The sequence below is a fragment of the Melanerpes formicivorus genome, unplaced genomic scaffold (genome assembly GCF_026170545.1).
Source record: "Melanerpes formicivorus ecotype bairdi unplaced genomic scaffold, bMelFor1.0.p_v2 SCAF_4, whole genome shotgun sequence".
Taxonomy (NCBI): Eukaryota; Metazoa; Chordata; class Aves; order Piciformes; family Picidae; genus Melanerpes; species Melanerpes formicivorus.
In genome coordinates this window covers 24,149,510-24,172,128 of record NW_027142356.1, presented here as the reverse complement: position 1 = coordinate 24,172,128, position 22,619 = coordinate 24,149,510, and the positions used below count along the sequence as shown (strand labels likewise).

The 22,619-nt window shown below is 46.2% G+C and overlaps 2 protein-coding genes across 3 annotated transcripts; both read left to right on the top strand.

Moving 5' to 3' along the window:
- The first annotated feature begins 1,616 nt into the window (after positions 1–1,616).
- On the top strand, positions 1,617–15,859 carry SRP72 (signal recognition particle 72). The gene is made up of 19 exons (XM_068137329.1): positions 1,617–1,756; positions 3,148–3,268; positions 4,999–5,122; positions 5,635–5,778; positions 6,497–6,608; positions 7,856–7,887; positions 8,464–8,588; positions 8,676–8,733; positions 8,904–9,035; positions 9,397–9,525; positions 10,029–10,101; positions 10,664–10,728; positions 11,657–11,752; positions 12,144–12,247; positions 12,843–12,920; positions 13,535–13,672; positions 13,907–13,944; positions 14,246–14,405; positions 15,418–15,859. Exons 1-19 carry the CDS (start codon positions 1,648–1,650, stop codon positions 15,590–15,592), a joined length of 2,013 nt encoding a protein of 670 aa, XP_067993430.1. The 5' UTR covers positions 1,617–1,647; the 3' UTR covers positions 15,593–15,859.
- Positions 15,860–17,034: 1,175 nt separating this feature from the next.
- On the top strand, positions 17,035–22,612 carry ARL9 (ADP ribosylation factor like GTPase 9). Of its 2 annotated transcripts, none has more exons than XM_068137326.1 (4): positions 17,035–17,289; positions 17,770–17,938; positions 20,705–20,880; positions 21,986–22,612. In XM_068137326.1, the coding sequence occupies exons 1-4, from the start codon at positions 17,131–17,133 to the stop codon at positions 22,163–22,165; spliced, it is 684 nt and encodes a 227-aa protein (XP_067993427.1). In that variant the 5' UTR covers positions 17,035–17,130; the 3' UTR covers positions 22,166–22,612. The 2 variants fall into 2 exon arrangements, with proteins under 2 accessions (XP_067993427.1, XP_067993428.1); XM_068137327.1 differs by lacking the exon at positions 17,035–17,289 and adding an exon at positions 19,008–19,082 and having other exon boundaries at positions 17,857–17,938.
- Positions 22,613–22,619: the final 7 nt, after the last annotated feature.

Here is a 22,619-nt window from a genome sequence, read left to right as displayed (position 1 = left end):
GATGACATTCAGAGGTGCAAGGAGGCTATAGAATCACTCATTTCCATCACCTTTTTTAGTGAGACTTCTGTATTCCTGTTCCCAGTACAATGGATGCTTCGGAAAATCTTCCAAACCTGTGGCTAGATTTACAGTCCTCTGCGGCTCTAGCCGAGGAGGAGCACATAGGGCTTGTACAAATCTCCTGAATCTGTTACCGGCTCCTTTTTTTGTGTGGTGTGGTTTTTTGGTGGTGTGTGTTTGGTGGTGGGTTTTTTGTTTGGTTGTAGGGTTTTTTTTTTTGTGTTCAGGAACTGTTTTTTCTTTCCCATTCTGTACTGCTAAACCTGCTTCTCCATGTGATGCTAGTCTCTGGACCACTGGCCATAAAGCTGACTGTGTATGTGTTGACAACGCAGTTTTTGTATGTTAATTGCATTACAGCTTTACCTTTTTTGCTTACACACTTCATACATGCAGTATAGCTCTAATTTGAGCTGCACACTTGAGAGGTATGATCCTTCTATATAATATGCACTGAGGTAGTTACCATCCTTCCAGAGGGGAAAAACTTTGAATGATAATTTTAAATAGCAATCTTGAGTTCTGTCTGTTTAATCAAAAATACTCTAATAAAAGAGTATTTTGTTTAAAGTATGAATTGTTCTGTTACTTCTTTAATGTGGTTGGCATTCCTTTTGAAGAGGTGTTACCAGATTACTCAATACTCCTTCAGAACCAGGTCGTTTACCATGGACTACTCTACAAAAAGAGGTTTGTTCATCCAGGACTGTCCTACCTGCAATGAGCTGGTGCTGCTGGTCATATATCACATCTGCAGTTGATCTTCAGGTTTGTTTGAAGTCCAAATGCTGGTTTGTTGGTATTATGCAAAGTGATAACCACCTTTGCCCTCTGCTATATTTGTATCTCTATCCTTTTTATTAAAAAAAACCCAAGCCTTTTTCAGTATTTGTAAACATTCATAAAGTTTCTGAAATTGGAAAACCAATGGCTGGTGGTAGGCTTTGAGTGGAAGGAAATAATGGGCACTGGAAAATGCTTTGGTGCAGGGGCAGTTGTCCCATCTCCACATGCACTCACTTTGGTCATATCGCTTCACATTATTTTAGCTTATGCTGAGAGGGGAAGAACCTGATTGAAATAATACCAACAAAAAAGTCCTTAAGTTGCAACATTGGGAGAGAAGTGGAGCCGAGTAATTTGGCAAGAAGCAAGATGCTACAGCTACACACATTTTTTTTCATGAAACCAAAGTAAACTCACAGTGCTGCTCGTAACAGTAAGTCTGGAGGTTGTGAAGAAAAATCACAACGCATCGTCTCAGCAGGTGGCTCCCCCCTGCCCACTTAACAGTGGCGCTTCTTAGGGAGAAGGACGGAAAAGGGCGGCGTGAGGAAGCGGGCAGTAGAAGGGGGCTGCGGGCAGGGATGAGGGGGCCGGGGGTGGAACAAGGGAGCCCCATGCGTGGGTGGAGGCGGCGTGAAAGGGCCAGGCCGAATGAAGAGGCGGTCGGGGAGAGGCCGAGGGGCGGACCTCCGCTCAGCCTTTCGCGACGTGGCGCCGCCGCAAAGGACGTTTCCGCTTCCGGGGCAGGCAGTGCCTACCCCTCCGCCTCCCCGACGTGTTTCTTCTCCCGGTTCCAAGATGGCGGCGGCGGCGGGCGGCGCGGGGGCCGCGGCGGCTCTCTGGAGCGAGGTGAACCGCTGCGGCCAGAACGGCGACTTCGCCCGCGCGCTCAAGTCGGTTAACAAGAGTGAGTGAGCGCGCGCCGCCTCCCCGGTCGCGCCGGGCCCTGCTGTCTCGCCGGGCCCTTCCCGGGGTCTGCGCTGCCTCCTCCGCCTCGCATCTCTTCCTGGCGGGGTCGCTCCCTCTGGCCTCTGCCTGGGCAGGCTTGCTCTTGTGCCACATCCCTGCGACGGGGGCACGTCCGTGGGTTTCCGTCGTGGTTTCCGTTGGTAGGCTTCGTACCGGGCTTCGGGAGCAGGCCTGCGGGAAAGGGCGCCCAGCGGCGCTCCGGTACCTTCTGGAGGTTTTGCTGTGCTATGGGGGGTGGCAAAAGAGGACGGGGAAGCCCAGCGGGGAGACATCTAGGTCCAGCCGTTGCACCGTTACCGTCGGCAGCTTCTGTTGCATCACGGTGCCCATGCTGTGGGCCGAGCCTTTCGAGTTACTCGTGGGCTTTCCTTCGGGTTTAATCGTGGGAGGAAGGAGGACTTTTCTCTCTGGGAACTGAGGGAGTGCTGTTGTGCGTATGGACCAACTGCCTTGGGAGTGGTAACTTGCTTTGGAGTGAGAGCTCATGTCGAGATATGTTGTTTTCATAGTTTGGCGTTCGAAATGGGATTGTAATGTAAGGCATGGTATGGCTTAAAATTCTCTTTGCTGTTTGTAGGGAGTGAGGGCTCCACTCCTGTCGTAGAATCATAGAATCATTTAGGTTGGAAAAGACATCTAAGGTCATCAAGTTCAACCATCAACCCAACACCGCTCTGCCCACTAAACCATTCCCTCAAGTGCCATGTCTGTGTGTATTTTGAACACCTTCAGGGACAGTGACTCCACCACCATTCTAGGCAGTCTGTTCTAATGCCTGACCACTCTTCCAGTAAAGAAATTCTTTCCTGATACTCTGTCTAAATATCTTGATAGTTGGAATCGTATGAAAACATCAAATGCTAAACCCTATTTATCTTCCCCTACTTCTCCCTCACTGTCTTCTACTGGCAGAAGGTGAAAGCATATGAAGTGACTACATGTCAAGAGCTGTGCTGTTATACGTATGGTGTTTTCCTTCCTGTAACACTTTACGTGGCACTCAGGTGTTGGCACTGTGTCCTTTGCCTGTAAGTGAAATGCCAATGAAACGTTTGTCCAGGTGTGTACAGCGCCCTTGATGCAGCTCTGTTCCAAGCATGTTAGCACAGCGGTCACGTAGGGCCACTAAGTTTAGCATTTATACTGGATTCTTTATGCTGATGGGATTTGTTTTGTGATCTGAGCCAAAGCAAGATATGCTGGGACCCTTTTAAATGGATGTGGCTGCTCTCTGTGATGGATTTTTGCAGCTGTAGCAACATATGGTGTCTGTAAGGTCTTAATGTATCTGTTACTAAGTTATTGTGTTAACACTGATTTCTCCTCCAGTCCTGCAGATCAGCAAAGACGATGTGACTGCACTTCAGTGTAAAGTAGTGTGTCTTATCCAGAATGGGAACTTCAAGGAAGCCCTCAGTGTAATCAATACCCACACTAAAGTGTTAACCAGGTGAGTTGTGTTTTACTATCCTCTACAAAATATGAAACTGCCAGTCCTTGAGAAGCTTCTGCAGCTTCAATGGAGAGGAACAATAGGCAGTAAAATAAAAAGCAGGAGATGCTCAGAGCTGTTGTGCTTCTCAGTAAAGCACATATTTATTCTGGGTGTGAGAGGTGATCGGGGTGAGTTTGAGATGCTGTAACATCTTGCTCTTACAGTGTAAGGGATTGTTCCTGGTCTAGTTTTCAGCCACCTCCATGAGCTGATGCGGGTGAGCACCACAGCTGGTACTAGAGAAGAGGACAGATTTTACAGGGAGAGAAGGGAGAAGCCCTTGCCCAGTGGCAGTGAGCTGTTAGCTTTCCATGGCTTTCTTATCATATTGCTTGTTGAGATCCTTTGCCAGCCTGAAGGTTACTGCTTCAGCTTTTGGTGTGGTACAAGGCCTTTGTGAATGTTTCCGAAATTATGACCTTGGAGATAACTTGTGTTTGAGAACAAGTCAAGCTCCCCATTTGTGTCATTAAGCAGACTCTAATTTTCTTCCTAATAAAGATGCTCTTTGTGCAACAACTAGGATAAAACTTGCCACCCAAGAACTGCTTGGTAGCAACTTCTGTATTTCAGATACTGCTCTTACTAAGGAACTTCCCAGAAAAGTGTGTTGTAGTATCAGTGTGGTGAAACATGCCCTTGTCTATGTTGATATGTGCGTAAAACATAATTATCTTACTCACAAATTCTTTCTTTCCTTGGACAGACAAGGTTTAACTGAAGTTTTTTTGTCTGTTAGTTTTTTTAGTATATGGTGAGGAGGGGTAGTAATTTTTCTAAATGCAACTGACTTCATAGTTATCCCTACAATTTCTCTAGCTTGACTCTACTGTGTATTTGCCTCCCTGTCCTGCAGTGGTGGTTCTTGCTGTCTTGAAATGGTCCTTCCAGCACTTAGGCTTCCCCATGACTTTGCTTTAATTCTTAATACCATTTGTTTGTTTTCAGACCCCCTTAATACTCATCTGGACAAAATAGGTACCAGTGACGACCTAAGGGAATCACTCACTAATTGTCATTTGGCTTGAGTGTTAACGCAAGGGGTGGGCAGAATGTAGCACTCAAGGCTCTGCCTGTTTGATAATGCTTTGCTGCTGGTGTGAGCTTGCTTTGAAGCCAATTTTACGTGACCATTAGCAAACACTTTTGCTGCAGTTCTGCTGCACTGATATTTAAAAATAGGTTAATATGATCATTGGCTTAGTAGCAGATTGTAAGAGGGACTGTATTTTGTACCATTGCCTTTCTCTCCCTGAGTGGATTGTCTTTGGGAGTTTGCAGTAGCAAGCTGTAATGATATGAGTTCTCCTTAATAAGGAGTCACATAATTAAGTTTGATGTTGTTTTACCTTTAAGCATTTGGTTTGCATAATTGGTAGGAGGCCAAGGGGAGAGGGATTTGAAATGCCTTGTGTCTGGAAACACCAGAAAAAAGAAACTCTTATTTTAGGTGAAGTTTTGATATTTATTCTCTTGTTGAGCACAAAGTAGGTTTAACATACTTTAGGCACTCTGCAGGTACATAATTCAGTAACCTGGGGTCACATGCCTCTGATGTTCGGCTCCTGGGGAATATAGCAGTCGTGACTAATTTTAGGGCTGCTTAAACAAGTGTGTTCAGGTTGGTGAATGCTGTTGAATGAAGACTACAGTGCATGCTATCAGCCTTTATCTTGTCTTTGCAGTGATGTTATTGCCTTTGAGAAGGCCTACTGTGAATACAGGTTGAATCGTATTGAAAATGCTCTCAAGACCATTCAGAGTGCCAGTCAGCAGACAGACAAACTGAAGGAGCTTTATGGACAAGTGGTAATGACTCCCTTTCCCTGCCTGGATTTGGTCCGATAATAGCTGGCTGGCTAAGGGGAAGGAGGATGGAAAAGAGCTGATGATATTTATTGGTAGTTGAGCTATCTCTTTGCATTAGATACTTTTCAGGCATGGCTTGCAGGACCTGACACCTTGGTCATTAGAAATGAAGCAGAAAAGAAGCTGTGTTTTTAATCTGTTTTCTCTATGATTGATCAGAACAGTTTTGTGAAGACCTGGCTCTCTTGTCTCAGCTGCATGAAAGACCATTCATTTAGTCTGTCTGGTAGGGAGGTGATCTAATCTGGAAAAAGGCTTTTTGAGAACAAAACTACGTAAACTGCTTTTAAAGAATGTAGTTTAGGAATAAGAACTGCACCCTTTGTGTGCAGCTATCTCAAGTCCTTGCAAATGTAAACTGTAGAGTGCATGAGAAGGGAGGAAGGCAGGAGGTGTTAGTTACTAGCATGCACAAGGAAATGCTATTCTGAAGGCTAATTCCTTCCTCTCAGTTGTACAGGTTGGAGCGTTACGATGATTGTTTGGCTGCATACAGGGATCTCATCCGCAATTCCCAGGATGAGTATGAGGAAGAGAGAAAAACCAACCTCTCTGCTGTTGTGGCAGCACAAAGCACATGGGAGAAAGTGATGCCAGTAAGTAAGTGTGAATGTGTATGTCAAGAGCGAGAGACAGAGAGTAAAGCATATGGAATCACAGATACTTAACAGGATAGAAATGTCTTCCTGTCTCCTAATGACTTCTGAGTGATTTGAAGGTCAGCTAGTGGTTTCCTCTCTACTGTTCATGAGTTACACTTCACCTTTGATCTTTAGGAGACTCATATTAGTAGGTATCACAGCAGAAGAGGTTATCTCTCTGACCCTGCGTTAGGCAGAACACCCATGACGACTAGCACTTCCTTCTGTCTCTTTTTCCTCTTGGACAGGGTAAAGCTATCTGCTTTACCTAGCCACGCTTGGGAATATCTTTCTTAATGTGCAGTAGTTGTGTTGTCATTGTTTCAGAAATCTTTGTCCTTGGAGGTGTGCAAGGCATGCTTAGCTTTCTGTTCCGAGCTGTGGATCCACTTTCTAGTTCCTGAGAGCAGTATTTCTTACCTGCTGTCTAGGTAGTCCCTGAGTTCAGGCTGGAGTTTTGTTGCTGCCTTGTCAATTGCCTCTGACTTTGTGCAGCGTGAGGGAAGACCATTTGCACTGTGACTTATGTGCCAGGTGTTTGCCTTTTTAAAATTGTCTTGTTTTGCAAGGAACAGTTTGAATGCATGTGAAAACTGTAGTTTGTATCCATTGTCTGTCTAATCTCTATAGACCAGTTGGTGTTTATGCAGTTTACTTTTGCTTTTCATGCCAGGAGGATTTGGGCCTTCGAGAAGCTACCTATGAGCTGTGTTATAACAGTGCGTGTGCATTGATTGGGCAAGGAAAGTTGAATGAGGCCATGAAAAAACTACAGAAAGCAGAAGGTAAAAACACGGTGAGGTGAGAAGGAAGCTTTGTGTGATAAAAGTAGTTCCTTGCTCTCTAACCTTAATCAGAGAGAAAGGGTTTTTGAAAATGTTAAAACTGACCAGCAGCAGGATTTGTTGTAAGTTTTCAGATGGTTTCTGACAGAACTGGTACTTTCGTAGAAGAGTTCCTCTGCAGCTCTTTTTCAAAGCCTTGTGGCGTCTGCCATCTCCCAGCTGTCTTACAGCCCCCTAATTGGTTTTCAATGCCCTTGAGAGGTTTTTGAAGTAGAAAGTAGGCATGAGTGTTATCTCATAAGCACGAGATGTTTCGTCTATTCTGACTCCTGGTTCTGTTAGTAAATATGTAAACATACACTATAAAAAGTAAAAATATTTTGTGGTCTGAATTAGGTGTGAAATTGGTATAAGGCAGTAAGTGAGCTTTTCTCTGTGAGAACTTTGTTCTATGAAGTGGAAGGGGGATTTTGTGTATGTGTGTGTGTTAATAAAAATAAAAAGGCAGTGCACAAATCCCAACAAAACAACAGCGAAAGAACCCAAACAAAACAAGAAACCCCCACCTCCAAAAAACCCAAAGGCTGAGAGGGGAGAATTAGGAAGAATAGTTTCTTTCTGATATAACTGCCTTTGCAGCTAATTAGGTCAGTTTTGTCTCAATTTTGACGACAAAATAGCAGCTCTTCCACATAATTGATTTATTGAGTATGTGTAATTTGAGGCTGTGTGTCGTTGTAGTCCTTTGGAGAGCAAAAAAACCTCATGTTCTGGTGAAGTGTATGAGAAAGTTAAGTAGTGACTGGTATCTGTACTCAAAATTGCTGTAATTGCTGCCCCATAAAGGGTGGTGTAATCGGAATATTGCAGGCTTGAAGCACTTAAAATAACTTCCAAGATGGTGAGCAGTTGCAGCTGAGTGATCCCTATGGAAAAGATAAGGAACTAGGTTTAAGGAAGTTGCTCAGGAGAGAAAAATGAGTGTGTGGCTCTGCTCTCAGAAGGTAACTCTGAGAGGGACAGTATCTCCTGTATATTTGATATTTCTTCTGCATCATCTGGTCTTCTCCCTCATCCTCAGTCCCATCCATTGCCAGACTTGTGGTCTGATGTGCCCTTGGAATGCTGCAGAAATTTCAGGGCTTTATACAGGAAGTATATGTTCCCTTGTGCTTCTAGGCTATTTTTTTCTTCCTAAAGCCTTCTAAATGGTGTTCTTCAATTTTCTTTCTTTTTTTGCCTTGTAGAGCTGTGTCGCCAGTCGCTATCAGAAGACTCTGTAAGTTCTTGACGTTGTTCTGGCAAAAGTTTGCTTTGCACCAGCATGAAGGAGGGTGCAGCCATAAAGTGTGCTGCTGATAGCCAAAGCACAGTCAAAGCTGCTGTGCAGTATTGCTCAGCAAGACATACACTGCTGATGGTACCTGCTTCTGAGCAGTCATGGTTGACTACTGCTGTGCGCCTTGTACGGTTGCCTATGGGTGGGATGCTACAAGTTGTTTGAAACCTCCCTGTGAGCCACCCCTGCTGTAAATGAACACAGTGAGTGGTGGGAAACAGGAAATCTGTATTCACTGTCCTTGTTTCAAGCAGAGGGGCAGACTCAGTCAACAAGTTAAGGGTATCTTCACATTTGTGCAAGAGCAGGTGAAGCTTTCTTTTCTCCTGGTTTAACGCAGGTATGCTTGTATTTGTGCTGTAGCTACAACTTTCACCTGTAGTAGTAGTAGCTGGGGTATTTTGCTGCTAGTACTACCTGAGAGAGCTCATAGACTCTTGCCAGGAGAATGCTGAAGCCAGGGAAGGAGAGGTGAGAGGGCAGCTTTTTTCTTTTCTTGCTTTGATTTTCCTTTAGGATGTGACAGAGGAAGATATTGAGGGTGAACTGGCCATTATTCATGGTCAGATGGCATATATCATGCAACTGCAAGGTCGTACAGAGGATGCTCTGCAGCTCTACAATCAAATAATCAAGCTGAAGTAAGGGGTTTTCTAAAACAAATGCTCAGTCTTCCCCCTGTAGAGAGACCACTGTTTAATACTTGTGCTTTCTCTTTTCATCTGCAGGCCAACCGATGTAGGACTGCTTGCTGTCATTGCAAATAACATCATCACAATTAACAAGGTATAGAATTACTTTGCTGCTGTCAATGCAGTTATGCATTGCTGCTTCTGTGGAGGGAAGGGAGATAACTGGGAAAGACTTTCCTAAACAGCAGTTAAATTAGAGACTTGGAGACCTTTTCTCCTTCATGGAATGTAGTGAAATCTTCTCATGATGTGTTATTTCCCCAGGACCAAAATGTCTTTGACTCAAAGAAAAAGGTGAAGCTGACCAATGCAGAAGGTGTTGAACATAAACTCTCGAAGAAACAGCTCCAGGCAATTGAATTCAACAAAGCTTTGCTGGCAATGTACACTAACCAGGTAGTGGCAACTGATCTGCAGTAAGTAGTTACAGATTTACTTCACAGGAGTTCTACTAGGCAAAAATGGATATGCAGCAGTGCTGTGCAAGAAGATATGACCTCCTGGTTTAGGACACGAAAGTGAAGAGCCAATTATATAGTGACTTGAGTGCTGCTGTAGAGGGGACAGTGTAGAGATGACTAGGAGACAGAAGGGAATGTCTGGGGTTATTACATGCTAAGGGGACTTGGTTTTGCTTCTGTGTATGCACTTCAGGGAAGCCATCACAAGTGTCTCCTCTTAGATACAAGTGGTGTGCTAGCCTTGCTAGGTGCTTGCAGAGGTCGAGAAAGCTGTATTGTTCCTTCCTCATTCTCAGGCAGATCAGTGCCGCAAGCTGTCAGCAAGCCTGCAGTCGCAGAGCCCGGAGCACCTGCTGCCTGTGCTTATCCAGGCAGCACAGCTGTGTCGTGAGAAGCAGCACACAAAGGCGGTAGCGCTTCTGCAGGTAGGTTAAGAGAAAGTATTCCTCTGGCCAAGCTCCATTTAAACCTGTGCTTTTTCTTCTGTGCTGTTTCCTTTAGCTTTTCTTGTCTGGTTTAAATTTCCAGGGCTATCTGCTAATTTTGGTTTGGTTTAATTCAGCTGGAAAGTATTTACACTCAGCTGAACCATGCTGTCTTTAAAGGGAAATAGTTCCCTTGCACCTTTGATTTTTATGCTTATGAAGCTGTAGTAGACTTCATTCTAGGCTAAGCGGTGGGTCCTGCTTGTAAGCAGTTTGCGGCAGACTTTTTTGGAGGGGATAAGTGGCCCGGGATGGAAATCTGAGAGGGCAATGCGCCACTGGCACACTTTGGGGCCCTCCTCTGCTGTATGCTGAATGCTGGCTGTGCTGGGAAGCTTCCTTTGGCTCTTTGCAGCTTGCTGTGACTGAGCATGAGATGATTCACCAGAGCAGCAGCCTGGTGCCCACACACATGCTGAATTGTTCTTTCCTCTGGCTCTCAGGACTTTGCAGATCAGCATCCTGCCAATGCAGCTGAGATCAAGCTTACCATGGCCCAGCTCAAAATTGCTCAAGGTATTCAGCGTTCTCCTATGTTGAGAAGTGTCTGCACATAACAGTACAAGGGATGAGAGGAACAGACAATTTTTGCTGCAGTCACTGTTGTGACGCAGTACAGAGCAGAGATACTTTCATTCAGGTACTCTATATATGTGACTGTGGCAGGATAAGGCTCATAGCCTGGAGGTCTGGATGTCCAGGCTCCACAGATCCCTGGCAGAGACGGCCACAGGCTTTATGAATGATGGGGTTGAATCTGTTCTTGAGTAGGAGGGTCCTGGGAGCAGTGTGGGACTCCCTGATACAATCATTCTTGTATACAGTTGGGCAGTGCAGAGTTGCTTCTGGAAGAGGAGACTGCTTACAAAAGCTTGTTCCTGAACTCTTACAGGATGTGGCAAGGGCAGAAAGGTCCCTTGTTGTGAGCCCTGTCCTTTATTCCTGGAAACAGGGTAGATGTTCTGAGAAGGAAATTGTTATGTCACCATTGTTTACCCTTGCCTGGAAGTTCACAGTCAGGTGGAGGTGTTGCTGTGCCACTCAGAGTATGTTCCTCTCTATCTCTCTCTCTCTCTAGGCAGCGTCACCAAAGCCTGCATGATCTTGAGGAGCATAGAAGAACTGCAGCACAAGCCTGGTATGGTAAGCAAAACTCAAACTGAACTTTGTGAAGTTTTTTCCCTTGTAGCACCACTTAGTGCTGCCTGCTCACTCTTGCCTCTTCCCTGTAGTAGTTTTCACTTGACCTGAGCATCTGCAGGGAATTTGAGCCATTCTTCCTTGTCTTGGATAAAGGTGGGATTATAACTTGGATCAGGAGGCCTGAATTTAGCCGCAGAAGTACTCTCTGGCTGTCAGCAGATATGCTCTCTGCCTGTGTTCCCACTCTTGTAATCCCTCAGACCTGTGTGTTGACTGGATTTACTTGTATAACATGACTAGAGCAGGTGCTTCCCTGGTATGTACCACTGGAAAGCAGTATTAAGAAATATTTAGGTGCTGGGGAGAAAGTGCCATGTGTTCCATCCTCACAGCATCATCCGGATCTGCAACAGTGTCCATATCTGGTATTCAGAAAGCCTCATAAAGTGAAAATGCTGAAGTGTACAGTGTAAGCATCTTGAGCAGCAGTGGACAGTTGTAGGTCTGTTCCAATTGCAAATGAGAATGGTAAAAGTAATTTGTGGTGGCAGTCAGAAGTACCATCTCCTTGCCCTGGGTTACCTTTAGTTGTGACTGGGGTGTAGACAAACAGATGGTGTCTGTATCATCTCCAGTGCTGATTTCTCTTTTTATGTTCCTTGGGATAGAGAATGGGGTTTCTGAAGAACCTGTGGCAAGTGGCAAGAAAAGAAAGTGCCAGGACAAGAAGGTTCTTTCTATGAATGCAGTCTTAAGCATGTACTATAGGAAGGTCTTACCTGGGTATCCTGCCTCTTACCATAGTTTTTTAGACAGTAGAAAACTCCCATCAACTCGGGTTGTATGAAATCCCATAATTTAACTGCTAACTCTGCCTATAGACAGCTTGTGTGAAGATCTGCTATAAGCTGGTTTCAAATGTTTGCAGGTGTCTGCGTTGGTGACAATGTACAGTCATGAAGAGGACATTGACAGTGCAATTGAAGTCTTCACACAGGCTATCCAGTGGTACCAGCAATTCCAGGCAAGTCAGACCAGAGGAGCTAATGTGCAAGGTCTCAGTCTTTTCTATCTAGTCTGACTCAGTTTTTGCTGTTGATGCATAACCCAAGCAGCTCATCTGGTTGGGGGTTTTGAAGATCTGTTTTGTTGAGCATTCATTTTATTCCCACTTCATTATTTTAGATGTGTTGCAAACAGGGAGCAGCAGCTCCTGTCATATTAGGAGAGTGCCCAAATATAGCAATCACTTTCTCAATGATTAGAAAAAGAAGCGTTGTGGAGCAGCAAGCTGCCTCATCCCATGCAGTTCTGCCTCACATCCTGCATGACAGTGCTAACTTAGTTCTCCTTGGCCAGAGCTGGAACCCATGCTGTGATACTGAGGAACTAATTAGGGCTGCTGTGTCTTTCAGCCAAAGTCTCCTGTCCACTTATCACTGATAAGAGAAGCTGCCAACTTCAAACTAAAGCATGGCAGGAAGAAGGAAGCAGTCAGCGACTTGGAGGAGCTCTGGAAGTGAGTTGGGTGGTTGCTGAGCAGGAGATCTCCACCCAGTGACCTCTGCAAGCTGTCTGGTGCCAGACAGTGTCTGGCTGACTGGTGACCATCCTGTAGAGTTGTCTTTGCACAGGGGCTCCAGTGCAAAGCCATGTTTTGGAAGGAGGGGGGTAATTAATTTGACTTGTAGCTGATACGAACTTGAAAACCTGGTTGACTTGTCCTAGTGAAGGTTGCTTTGAGGATTGGGATGGATAATTTTTTCTAGTGCTACATAAATCATGGATGTCTGGGTTGTAGTTTTTGTTAAGCACTTGGTAAATTTATTTTTTTTTTTTAGGAGACTATTAACTTGTCTGGGACCTGAGGAAGGTGTTTTGTCTTTTTTTAATTGCTTGTTTCATGATACTGTGGAGATGTTTGCACCTCCCTTTGTCCACACCAGTGGTCTTTGGTGATGTACTCTGGAGGAGACCACAGACTGACATGCCTATCCCCACGGATAGCAGTTATGGTGTAGCAGCAAGCACAGCATGGTGATACCAGTCTTTGGAATGAGCATGTACCCTGCTAACTTTGATTTTTTTTTCTTTTTCTTTTTTCCCCTACAAAGGCAAAACCCAAAAGATGTGCATACTCTGGCACAGCTCATCTCTGCCTACTCCCTGGTGGACCCTGAAAAAGCTAAAGTGTATCCTTTTTATGGTAGTCAGAACAAAGAGGTATTTGGGCATTGCTTCCTTGGATTTCATCTGTGTGGGGAATTTAGACACACTCTCACCTGATGAAAGGCAAGGAATATCTCCAGAAGAGTTACATATCCAGGTCAAGTTGCCTGGAGCTGCATTATTTCCCTAATTGATTTGACTGTGGGATCCCAGGACTCTTTTGTCTTTGGCCTCCATGTGTGAGAATTGATAACTTTAATGTTAGGTAGAACCAAAAATAGGAGCTCTTTAATGCTCTGGTAGCCAGACTCTGCCCAATAAAATATGGCTAAGCTCTCACTGACCCAAAATACCTGATTCACTTGCAGCTTTTACTACCCTGAGCAACTTTCAGAAGTTGTTGCTTCTGTCCTCATGTCAAAGAAGGGAACAATGAGGCAGACAGTGATTAAGCAGCTCATCCTAGCTTGAGTAGGAGGCTGGTGAGAGAACTAGGATTAGCCCCATAGACCTGTCTGGTGTCTGTGCTGCTGACAGGCCAGATTTGTTTAGGCCAGAGTTGCCTGTTGCTCTGGACCGACCTGGGTGTGTTATTTTTTTGCTTGCTGGTTTGCATCCCTGAACTCTTGCTTTGCAGTCTTAGCAAACACTTGCCTTCCTCGGACACCATGTCACTGAAAGTAGATGTTGATGCGCTGGAGAACTCCCATGGAGCAACCTATGTTCGGAAGAAAGCTGGAAAGCTCACTGGAGACAACCAGCAGAAGGAGCAAGGGTAAAGCAGGCTGCTGTAGGTCTGAAGCTGTCATTCTGTGGGGTGGCACAAGAATCACACCTGGTATACTGGGAGCATTGCTGTAGAAGGCAGGCTGGTGGAAAGGGAGCCTGTTTAATTGCAAAGAACTTCAGGTAGCAGCAGACCAAGTTTTGAGAGACACGGGAATGGTTTAGATTCTTCCAGAGCTAGTTTTTAACTGACTTGCCTGCTGTTTCTCTTCTTGCTTTTCAGACAAGGGGATGTGAAGAAGAAGAAGAAAAAAAAGAAGGGTAAGTTGCATTTCCTAGCTGTTGACACACACAGGTCCAGAGAGTACACAAGACTTTTTTCTTCAAGTAGCCAGCCTTCAGCTCCCCAGGAGCTCCCCCTTTGCTGGTACTGGGTCCCTGTGAAGTCAGATGTTCACGATGGGACATCTTTTTGTGGAAGTGAGAACACCACCCTGACAGCATGATATGGATTGTTGGGCTCTTTGTGCTTCCTGGCTACTGACATGCCATGTGTATCCCTTGATGATGCCTTCAAGTACGTTGACTCAAATCTCAGTTCCTGGCACTGGATATTCTGCAGGAAAGCTGCCTAAGAACTATGACCCCAAAGTGACTCCTGACCCTGAGCGGTGGCTTCCGATGCGAGAGCGTTCCTACTATCGTGGACGGAAGAAGGGCAAGAAGAAGGATCAGGTTGGCAAGGGGACTCAGGGTTCAACCACAGCTGGCTCCTCTGAACTGTAAGTACCAATGAGTGCAGGGCTTGGTATGGAGCTCCTGGGCAGCTGGGAGGGCTGGGTTTGTGCTGCCTCTCTGTGGCTATGTCACTATGCTAACTGCAGATAGCACAAGTGAAGCTGTACTTTGCCACTTGAACCTTTTACCAGCAGCTCTTCTCAAAGATCCTTATAGGTTGCTGAAGACCAAAATGATATGGTAGGCATGCTTGAAGGTGCCAAGATGCAAACAAAATTCTCATAGCCTTTTCATGTGCTTTTCTTATCTTTGACAATGAGATGAATTTTGCATGCTTTTTCTCAAGCTGTTTGCTTTGCTGTCATTTGGCAGCTGGAGAACCGTTAGCCATGGTTTAGGAAAATGCTGTACTTCTTTCTAAGTTGACACGCATTTTTTTTTAGCTGAATTGGGGTTTAGCATTGTTGTATGAGGCCTGACAGCTGGATGGTGGCTTACCAGCATCTGAGAGAAGAAGGTGCCTCTAAAATAATAGCAATGCAGGGAATGACCAGTGCTGTCTGATAGTTTCTCCTTGCACAGCTGTCTTAAGATATAAACATGAAAAGCTTTTTCTGGCACTGTTGGCTTGAACATTGTTTGCTAGGAGAGCTGGCACAAAGATGCCTTTGTAGTTAAGGAGAGAGAAAGGATGTTGGGTTTGTACTGCTTAAGTGTGGGGGCCTGAAAGGTGTCTTGTGTGTTGCATGAGCTGTCATTGTCTATTCAAAAGTTAGCCTTGCTTTCATTGTTGGGGACTTAGACTACATAGTGAATATCTATTAGAAGATGACTGCTGACTGCCCACCCTTTGAGACATGTTCCTGTCATCCATCAGCCCTTCTATGTATGTTGAAGCTTGTTTGAATCTCCTTGTGTGAGTTCCCTCTTATACATAATGCTACCTAATGCTGTCCTATGGAGCAGCTGCTGTTCGTTGACTTCCTGTAGTAGTGCCACATCTTGTAGGTGGTTATGAACCCATGTGGTGTCTTTTTCTCTCGTCTTCCCCTGCAGGGATGCCAGTAGGACTGCCAGTAGCCCACCTACCTCCCCTCGGCCTGGCAGCGTTGCAGCTGTGTCGGCCACAAGTAACGTCATCCCTCCAAGGCACCAAAAACCTGCTGGTGCTCCGGCCACCAAGAAGAAGCAGCAACAGAAGAAGAAGAAAGGGGCTAAAGGAGGGTGGTAAAAAGCAAGATGTGTAACCTCCCTCCCTCAGTAGGTGATTCTGGTTGCAGAATAAAGGTCAAAAGCAAGTGCTGGTTAAAGACTTTTGGCATCCAGATCTCTGTTCTGCCTGTCAGTGGTCTGAGGGTAGATGGTCTTATATAGGCACCATGATGTGTCTGCTTACCAAGTTGCCCTCGCTGTCCTCACATTTGCCCCCACTGTGACTTAAGGTGTTGCCATCAAACCCAAATGCAGCTGTTAATAAACTTGTCCGTGTTGGCAAACATTTAAAAGATGTGGAACAATCAAGAACTTGAACTATAATCTATATGTAGATTATATATGCTTCTCCTGCATATGTTAGTTAAGGCCTTTAACAGATTTATCTGATGTGTCTGTGTGTAATGTAAGCACTTGCTTCTCATCCCAGTCAGTCACTGACCACCACATAGCACAAGTACAAAGGGTCTTGGAAAACAACATATGGGCTAGATTATACAGGAGGAGATTATCTGAAGGGGGTTGAATGATGTTGTTTGGAGAAACATAGCTAAGTGTGTCGCAGCTGACTCTGTGTCCCCTTTTCTGCAAGCCAGCTGCTTAGCAAAACAAGTGATAACACCAAGTGCCTGGTTGTGGTGTTGGGCTGCACTGAAGGTAACTTGAGTACGTCTCAGATGGGAAGATGTGTCTGCTTTCCTAGCAACCCACCAGGTAGCCCTCAAGCATCTCAAACTTCTGGTTTGATTGGAGTATTGGAAAACCATTTTTCCATACATGGACTTTCAATGGGTAGAAATAGCACCTTGGGGATGGTTGTTCAGATGTCAGCCCCAAAACCCAAAGGCTTTCGTCCTGGAAGAATTTAAAGCAAATGCCTGAAAAGGGGGGGGGGCAAGGAAAATTTTGTTGTGGCTTAAAAACCCCAAACACCCCAGTCACCATGGAGTAGAAATCTAAGTCGAATCCAGTCTTTATTGCCTTAGCTCTACACCAGGAACATCTGGAAAAGGGGTCTGAATGTATGCTGAGCCCTGAGCGAGAGTAAAGAGCAGCAAAGCATAGAGAAAACGGCTTTATGAGTGGCTGGCAGAGCCTTGCTGCCAAAGGAGTGCTGCATAGGAAAGATTGTTCTAAGTGACTTGCCTGATGAGCCTCTGTGTAGCCAGCAGCGGGTGACTGTAGGAGAGAGACCACGCTGTTTCTGGAGTAGTTTGGAAGGGAGACAGTGGAGGAGATGGCAACTGTTCTCCAGGTGCCTTCTCTGGTCGAACCTGGCTGAAATGATGAGATGGTACTGCTGCAATGCTCACCAGGCTGCCTGGGCAGTGCCTGCACTGTTTTCCCCGGAGATGAGGTACCCAGGCAGAAGCAAGCTGGGAGCAAATCCCATTGCGAAGGGGAGGGCGGCCGCAGCTATGGGAAAGCCGACTTCCTCTAACGGCGCAGAGCCACCTGACGGGCTCTCAGCCATAAGGGGAGGGAGTCTGCCGTTCAGGGCTGCAGGGGGAGCGCTGTGCGTGTCCGGCTCTGCCTGTGTCCCGCAGCGGCTCGGCCATGGGCACTCGCCTGCGGCTTGCCGCGCTCTGGGGGACGGCGCTGGCCGTGGCGGGTGGCGCGGTCGTGGCGGCCTGGGCCTGGGCCCGCCTGCGGAGACGAGCAGTGCCGCTCGCCGCCCGCCCTGCCGCTGTCGCCGCCGCCGCCGCCGCCGATCAGGTACCGGGACCGCGTCGGGATGCGGGCGAGGCCGCTGGGTCAGGGGCCGCAAACGGAGTCACCCTGGGCCTTTCAGCGGGGTCACGCCGACCCCTCTTGCCTCGGTGCGACCTGGCCCCGCCGTGCCCCTCGCGTTTCACGGAAGCCCCGGAGGGCGGCTATGCTTTAGGCCGGGGGAGGCGGCGGGGCCTGAGCCGGCGGCGGGGCGGGGCGGGGCGGATAGGCCGGGACCGCTGTCTCCGCTGTGCTCCCGGGCTGCGGGTGGTGTCGCCGGGCGGGCTGGGGCTGCGGGTGTCCCTGCTTGCCCATCGCCTGACCTGCGCGGCGGCTGGCAGTTCTGCCTGCACCGACCCTCTCTTGGCTGTGAGGTGGCTTTGGCTGTTCCTTCCAGACCACTTGTTATCACTCCTTTAACCTCTCAGTCCGGCTTTACACTAAGCCCCGGCTGCCTGGCTGAGTGTGCTGCCCCTCTCTTTGCAGGGTAGAGGACACAACAAGCAGATACTGGTGCTGGGCCTGGATGGGGCTGGGAAGACCAGTGTTCTCCACTCCCTGGCAACTAACCATGTGAAGCGCAGTGTGGCTCCCACCGAGGGCTTCAATGCCATCTGCATCAACACTGAGGAGTCCCAGCTGGAGTTCCTGGAGAGTGAGTGAGCCTGTGTTACTATGGAATGTAAAATGAGTTCCTATCCTGTGCTTCATGTTTTCCTTGTACTTGCTCCGATAATGTGAGGTGATTATTTTCTCCTTGGGGATTCTGCTTTCCCATCCTGCTTCTTGAAGGAGGTGAGGAAGTCTGTGTTCATTCAGTCCAGTCCTCTAGGGAGTTGTTGTAGGGCAACAAGGCTGATGGTGTGAAACCAGCCCAAGGCAGAGTTGTCCCCACTGAGTCTTGTGTTATGGTCCATAGCCATTATGTGTTGCACATCTTTTTGATGCTTATGCCTGGCAAATGACAAAAATGGAGAAGGAATAAAAATAAAATGGTTAAAGAAGAGAGGAGGAAAGTAAAAGCTTTGTACCCTTTTTGTTCAAAAGCTTCCTTGGTGGTGTTTTGTAGTCTTTAATGGCTTTTGAATGTCTGCATTTTTTTGCTAAACATTGTGATATTCTTAGCACTGATTTTTGGGTATTGCCTGTGCCTGCAGAAAACATCTCCTGTGGTGGTTTTGGAGTGTCACAGCTGTTCTAGGCGCAGCTAGCTGATAGGGAAGGTAGAGGCTGTGGAGTGAGGTCAATCCCTGGTACAGAGAGGCTGCTATCCTAACCTCATCAGTGCCCACCTTCTGTGGAGGCAGAAGCTGCTCTTCCTGCTGTTTCTGCATTGTGCTCTACCAGTGCTCAACTGGCTTAGCTGGCACCTAGCCCATAGATACCTCCATACCTTTGTCAGCAAGCCTGAAGGAGTTGTGCTGTTCCAAGGTAAGTCTTTGGGATGTGTGGGTGAGACTGCCAAGGCAGAGTTTCATTCCCAGTCCTACTGCCAAAGGAGTCTCTGCTGTGTCTTGGGGAAATCATCTTTCCAGAGATACTTTTAGTTTGTGCTCATCTCCTAGTAGGTGAGAGATACCTGTGTTTCTACCTGGGAGATGCTTTGTGTAGCTGAGCCAAGAGAAACCCACAGTGTCTCTGCCTGGGGATGGCCTAGGCCCAGCTCTGTGCACCCCACAGCAGAACCTTGTTGTTTCTGAGTCATCCTTCCCTCTTTGGTCCAGGTTGGTAGTGACTGAGATGTGATGGCTGCGATCTCACCCATGGGAAATGAAATGTCTCAGGCCAGTTTCAGCCAGGTAAATCCATGCATGGCTCTCTAATCTGGTTACTTATCCAGTCTGTACCATTGCCTAGTCCCGGGGTTAGCAGCCTGTGCTGTGATCACATGGCACAAGATGATCAGCTGACAGCAGGGTTTTTATTTTGCTGTCTTAAACTGAAAACTCTTCTTTTTGTTTGTACCCTCATATTAGATAAGTGGGTGGTATCTTGCTTGTGCAAGGGATAGGAGCTCCAGGTTTCTGCTGAGTTCCTACTGGTTTATAGAAAAAACAAAATAACAAAAATCTTCTCTGTGAGGTTGCTGACCCCTGGGTTATGCTATGCATGAATGCACTTAACAGAGGGAACAGTGTTGAGCACCCAAAATGTCCCAGTACAGAATCAGAGGCATCTATCCCAAGCACAATGTGTCAGTCAACCTTTTGGCTCCTTTCCACAGTGGCAGAGTTGAGGTTCTGCCTGCAGATACACTGGGGCTCTTGAAGAAGAGGCAGGCAAGCCCTAGCAGAGACGTTGCTCCCTTTTCTGCGTTATTTAAACTACTGAATAGAAAGCAAAATTGCTTTGAAACAGAACAGCCACTAAGGGCAGTAAAAGGTGTCTGACTAGCAAACCAGTGTTGAAAAGAGCTCCTGTATAAGGCAGGAGACAATTAAGGGGAAGCCCAGATGAATTGCCTTGAAAACTTGCTACTTCTGAGAGACTTGCTAATGCTTTTTGAGTACCTCGCTGCTCTTGAGTAAGTGGTTCTGCAGTGTACCTAGGAGAAGACTCAGCTGAAGACACATCTGAAATATTCCTACTGCTATTAAATTCAACAAACTACCCAACTCTTTTTGTCCCTACATGGGAAGAACAATCTCAAGCAACTTGCTGCATATTGTTTCACTATGGAACTGTTGTAAGGCCTGGTTTTGAAGGTAGACTTCTTTCTCTGTATGCAGGAGAGAAGAGCTTTGTTAGAAATGGATCCTTGACAAATGTGTCTCCCAAGGACAACCTGAAGCGTCTGCTGGGGCTTGATTTTTCTCTCTTTCTAGGCACCTCTGGTTATTGATGGTATGAAAGCTGTAGGAGTTTTGAACTAGATGCTAGCATCATACAAATCTGATGAGAGAGTTCTCCCTACCTCAGTGCAAAATTTCTTTGGAAATTGTAGACCTGCTTTATCTTAAGATGAGATGGGCCTGTAGAGATAGGTTATGTGAGGAGACTCTTGCATGGTGTTTATGGACACAGAACCTCCTTCTGCCCTCCTTCCTTACTTGAAACCAACACCCAGCAAGGCAGAAAGCAGCCGTAAAAAAAACCTGAACCCAGAATCCTCCCAAAATAAGAGCTTAAAATGGAAAAGTTGGTGGGGTTTTTTGTTTGTTTGGGTTTTTTGGTTGGTTTTATTTGTTTTGGTTGGTTTGTTGGTTTTTTTTTTCCTTAGAGAATACATATATGCCTGCATGAGGCTTGACTGGGGGAAATAAAGCTATTTCCAGTCTCTCATACTGTAGCCCAAATACTTTGATTTTTTTGGTTTCTCAAATACCTTGAGTTTTCAGCCCAGGGCCTGCTGTCTGGCACCTCTGGGAGCAGTGCTGCTTGGATTACTTGGTGAATCATGTGCTGTTGTCTTCTCTTCCAGTTGGGGGCGGTGAGTCTCTGCGTTCCTACTGGAAGATGTATCTCCCCAAAGTGCTGCTGTTAGTCTATGTTGTGGACTCGGCTGATCATGCCCGACTGCCTATGGCGAAACAGCTGCTTCATCAACTGATCCAGAACAACTCCACCCTGCCGGTGGTGGTTCTAGCCAACAAGCAGGTAAGAGTTCCCTGCTGCTAGCTGAGCTTGGGCTGGCAGCAGCTCTGAAAACAGCAACAAAGCCTTTCAAAGGAGGCTTCATGCCTTTGTGAAAGCTACATGGCTGGGGGATGAGGGTCTTTCTGGGACACCTGTGGACCTTGAAAGAAAAGCTGAGGTTGTATTTTGGATCTTCAAGATGCGGGTCCTGTGCTCAGAGACAGTTTAATCATGATGCTAAAACCTAATTGCAGAGTTGGAATGTTTGAGAGCAACAAGGGAGACCCCAGTTTGACCTGAAGTTAGGTTTCAGTTCTGAATGTCTGTCTAGAAGTATCACCTAGCAGCAGCTGCAAATTTAAGCACCATTATTTGCCTTCAGGTTGTCTGTTTGGTTGCTGCGGTTGCTGCTGAAGCATTGGAGGAGAGCAGCTTCCCTCAGAAGGCAGTGCTCTTTCCTAAGATCTTTGTGAAAGTGTCAATGGCTGGTACTATACTTGGCATAGAACTGTGCCTGTGGTACAGTCAGGTGATAGAATAGCCCAGGGTTTGTAAGCCCAGATTTTCTTTTATGAGGGCTGTGTGCTCAGTTTGTTCTGTGTTGTTACTTCCTAAATTTCTAGTAACTTAAGTATGTTATTAGTAGTCATTTATGTTACTCTTGAATGCAAGTGGAGGCTTTGGCTTCTTCAAACACAGGTGCTACTACTCAGTCTCTAGGTCCTGGAGTCAAAAACACTGATGGCTTAGGAGGTACACCGGGAATGACTCTTGTAGGTTTGCCCTGTTCTTGTAACTCTGTGCTGGGTGCCTGGAGTCTTAGACCCGAAAGACTTTTTTCTGCCTGATATCAATGGTCTGATTTTATTACCAGACTCACTGGAATTACAAGAAACAGAACTGTATCCTTATTTATTTGGGAAGAATTAGATTAAGGTTAAACTTTTTTTTTTTAACCCTAAAGCATTTTAGGGCATGGCAACTTGATCTCACAGAAGGAACATAAGAATAGTGTCCCCAGAGCTTTTGAGACCCCACCCCTCCCTGGACAAAGTCAGCAGCTCAAAGCAGGAATGATTCTGCAACCTCTTGCAACTAACAAGCTTGTTATGTTTTTGTGTATCAGGACCTTGAAGGAGCCTATTGCATCACCGATATCCACGATGCTCTAGCACTGTCTGATATTGGGGATGAGAGGAAGATGTTCTTGATCGGTACCCATGTGGCAGAAGATGGCTCTGAGATCTCCTCCAGTATGAAGGATGCCAAGGAGCTGATAGCGCAGCTGGTTTTGGAATCACAGTGACAGCACTTTTCCTGCAATGTGGCACTGTTAGTTGAGGGAGAGGAGGTGTTAGTGTGTGGTCAGTTTGCTCTGTGGCAACTGAAATGCAGAGGTATCTTTTCCTGTGGGTGTGAAATTCCTCTGAAAATGATATGTAGCTGGTAAGAAAATCTAATTTATAGTGGTTTGAAAGTACATTTGAAAAGTAGTCTATTTTTTAGTGTATTTGTAGGGGAAAGTTAATCTCTTGGACAGCAGAGTTAAGGAGATGTATAGCTTAGATGGGTGGTGATAGCTTCTTGTCAAGTGGAAATCAATCTTCTCAGGACTTTAGTGAACACAGCTGTATCTAGTGAATTTAACCTGGCTTGATGTCTCAGGATGAAATGGAAATGTTTATTTCAACTCTTAACAGTGTTGTTCTGTTAAAGATGAGACCTCACTTCTTGATGATGTCAGAAACCTGAAGTGCTGC

Excerpts from the sequence above, each read along its gene's own strand:
- SRP72 (XM_068137329.1), top strand. The coding sequence starts at position 1,648 with ATGGCGGCGGCGGCGGGCGGCGCGGGGGCCGCGGCGGCTCTCTGGAGC. Across the intron at positions 10,102-10,663 it reads CCAGCTCAAAATTGCTCAAG|GCAGCGTCACCAAAGCCTGC; the intron begins GTATTCAGCGTT and ends CTCTCTCTCTAG. Across the intron at positions 10,729-11,656 it reads TGCAGCACAAGCCTGGTATG|GTGTCTGCGTTGGTGACAAT; the intron begins GTAAGCAAAACT and ends AAATGTTTGCAG.
- ARL9 (XM_068137326.1), top strand. The coding sequence starts at position 17,131 with ATGGGCACTCGCCTGCGGCTTGCCGCGCTCTGGGGGACGGCGCTGGCC. Across the intron at positions 17,290-17,769 it reads CCGCCGCCGCCGCCGATCAG|GGTAGAGGACACAACAAGCA; the intron begins GTACCGGGACCG and ends CTCTCTTTGCAG. Across the intron at positions 20,881-21,985 it reads TGGTTCTAGCCAACAAGCAG|GACCTTGAAGGAGCCTATTG; the intron begins GTAAGAGTTCCC and ends TTTGTGTATCAG.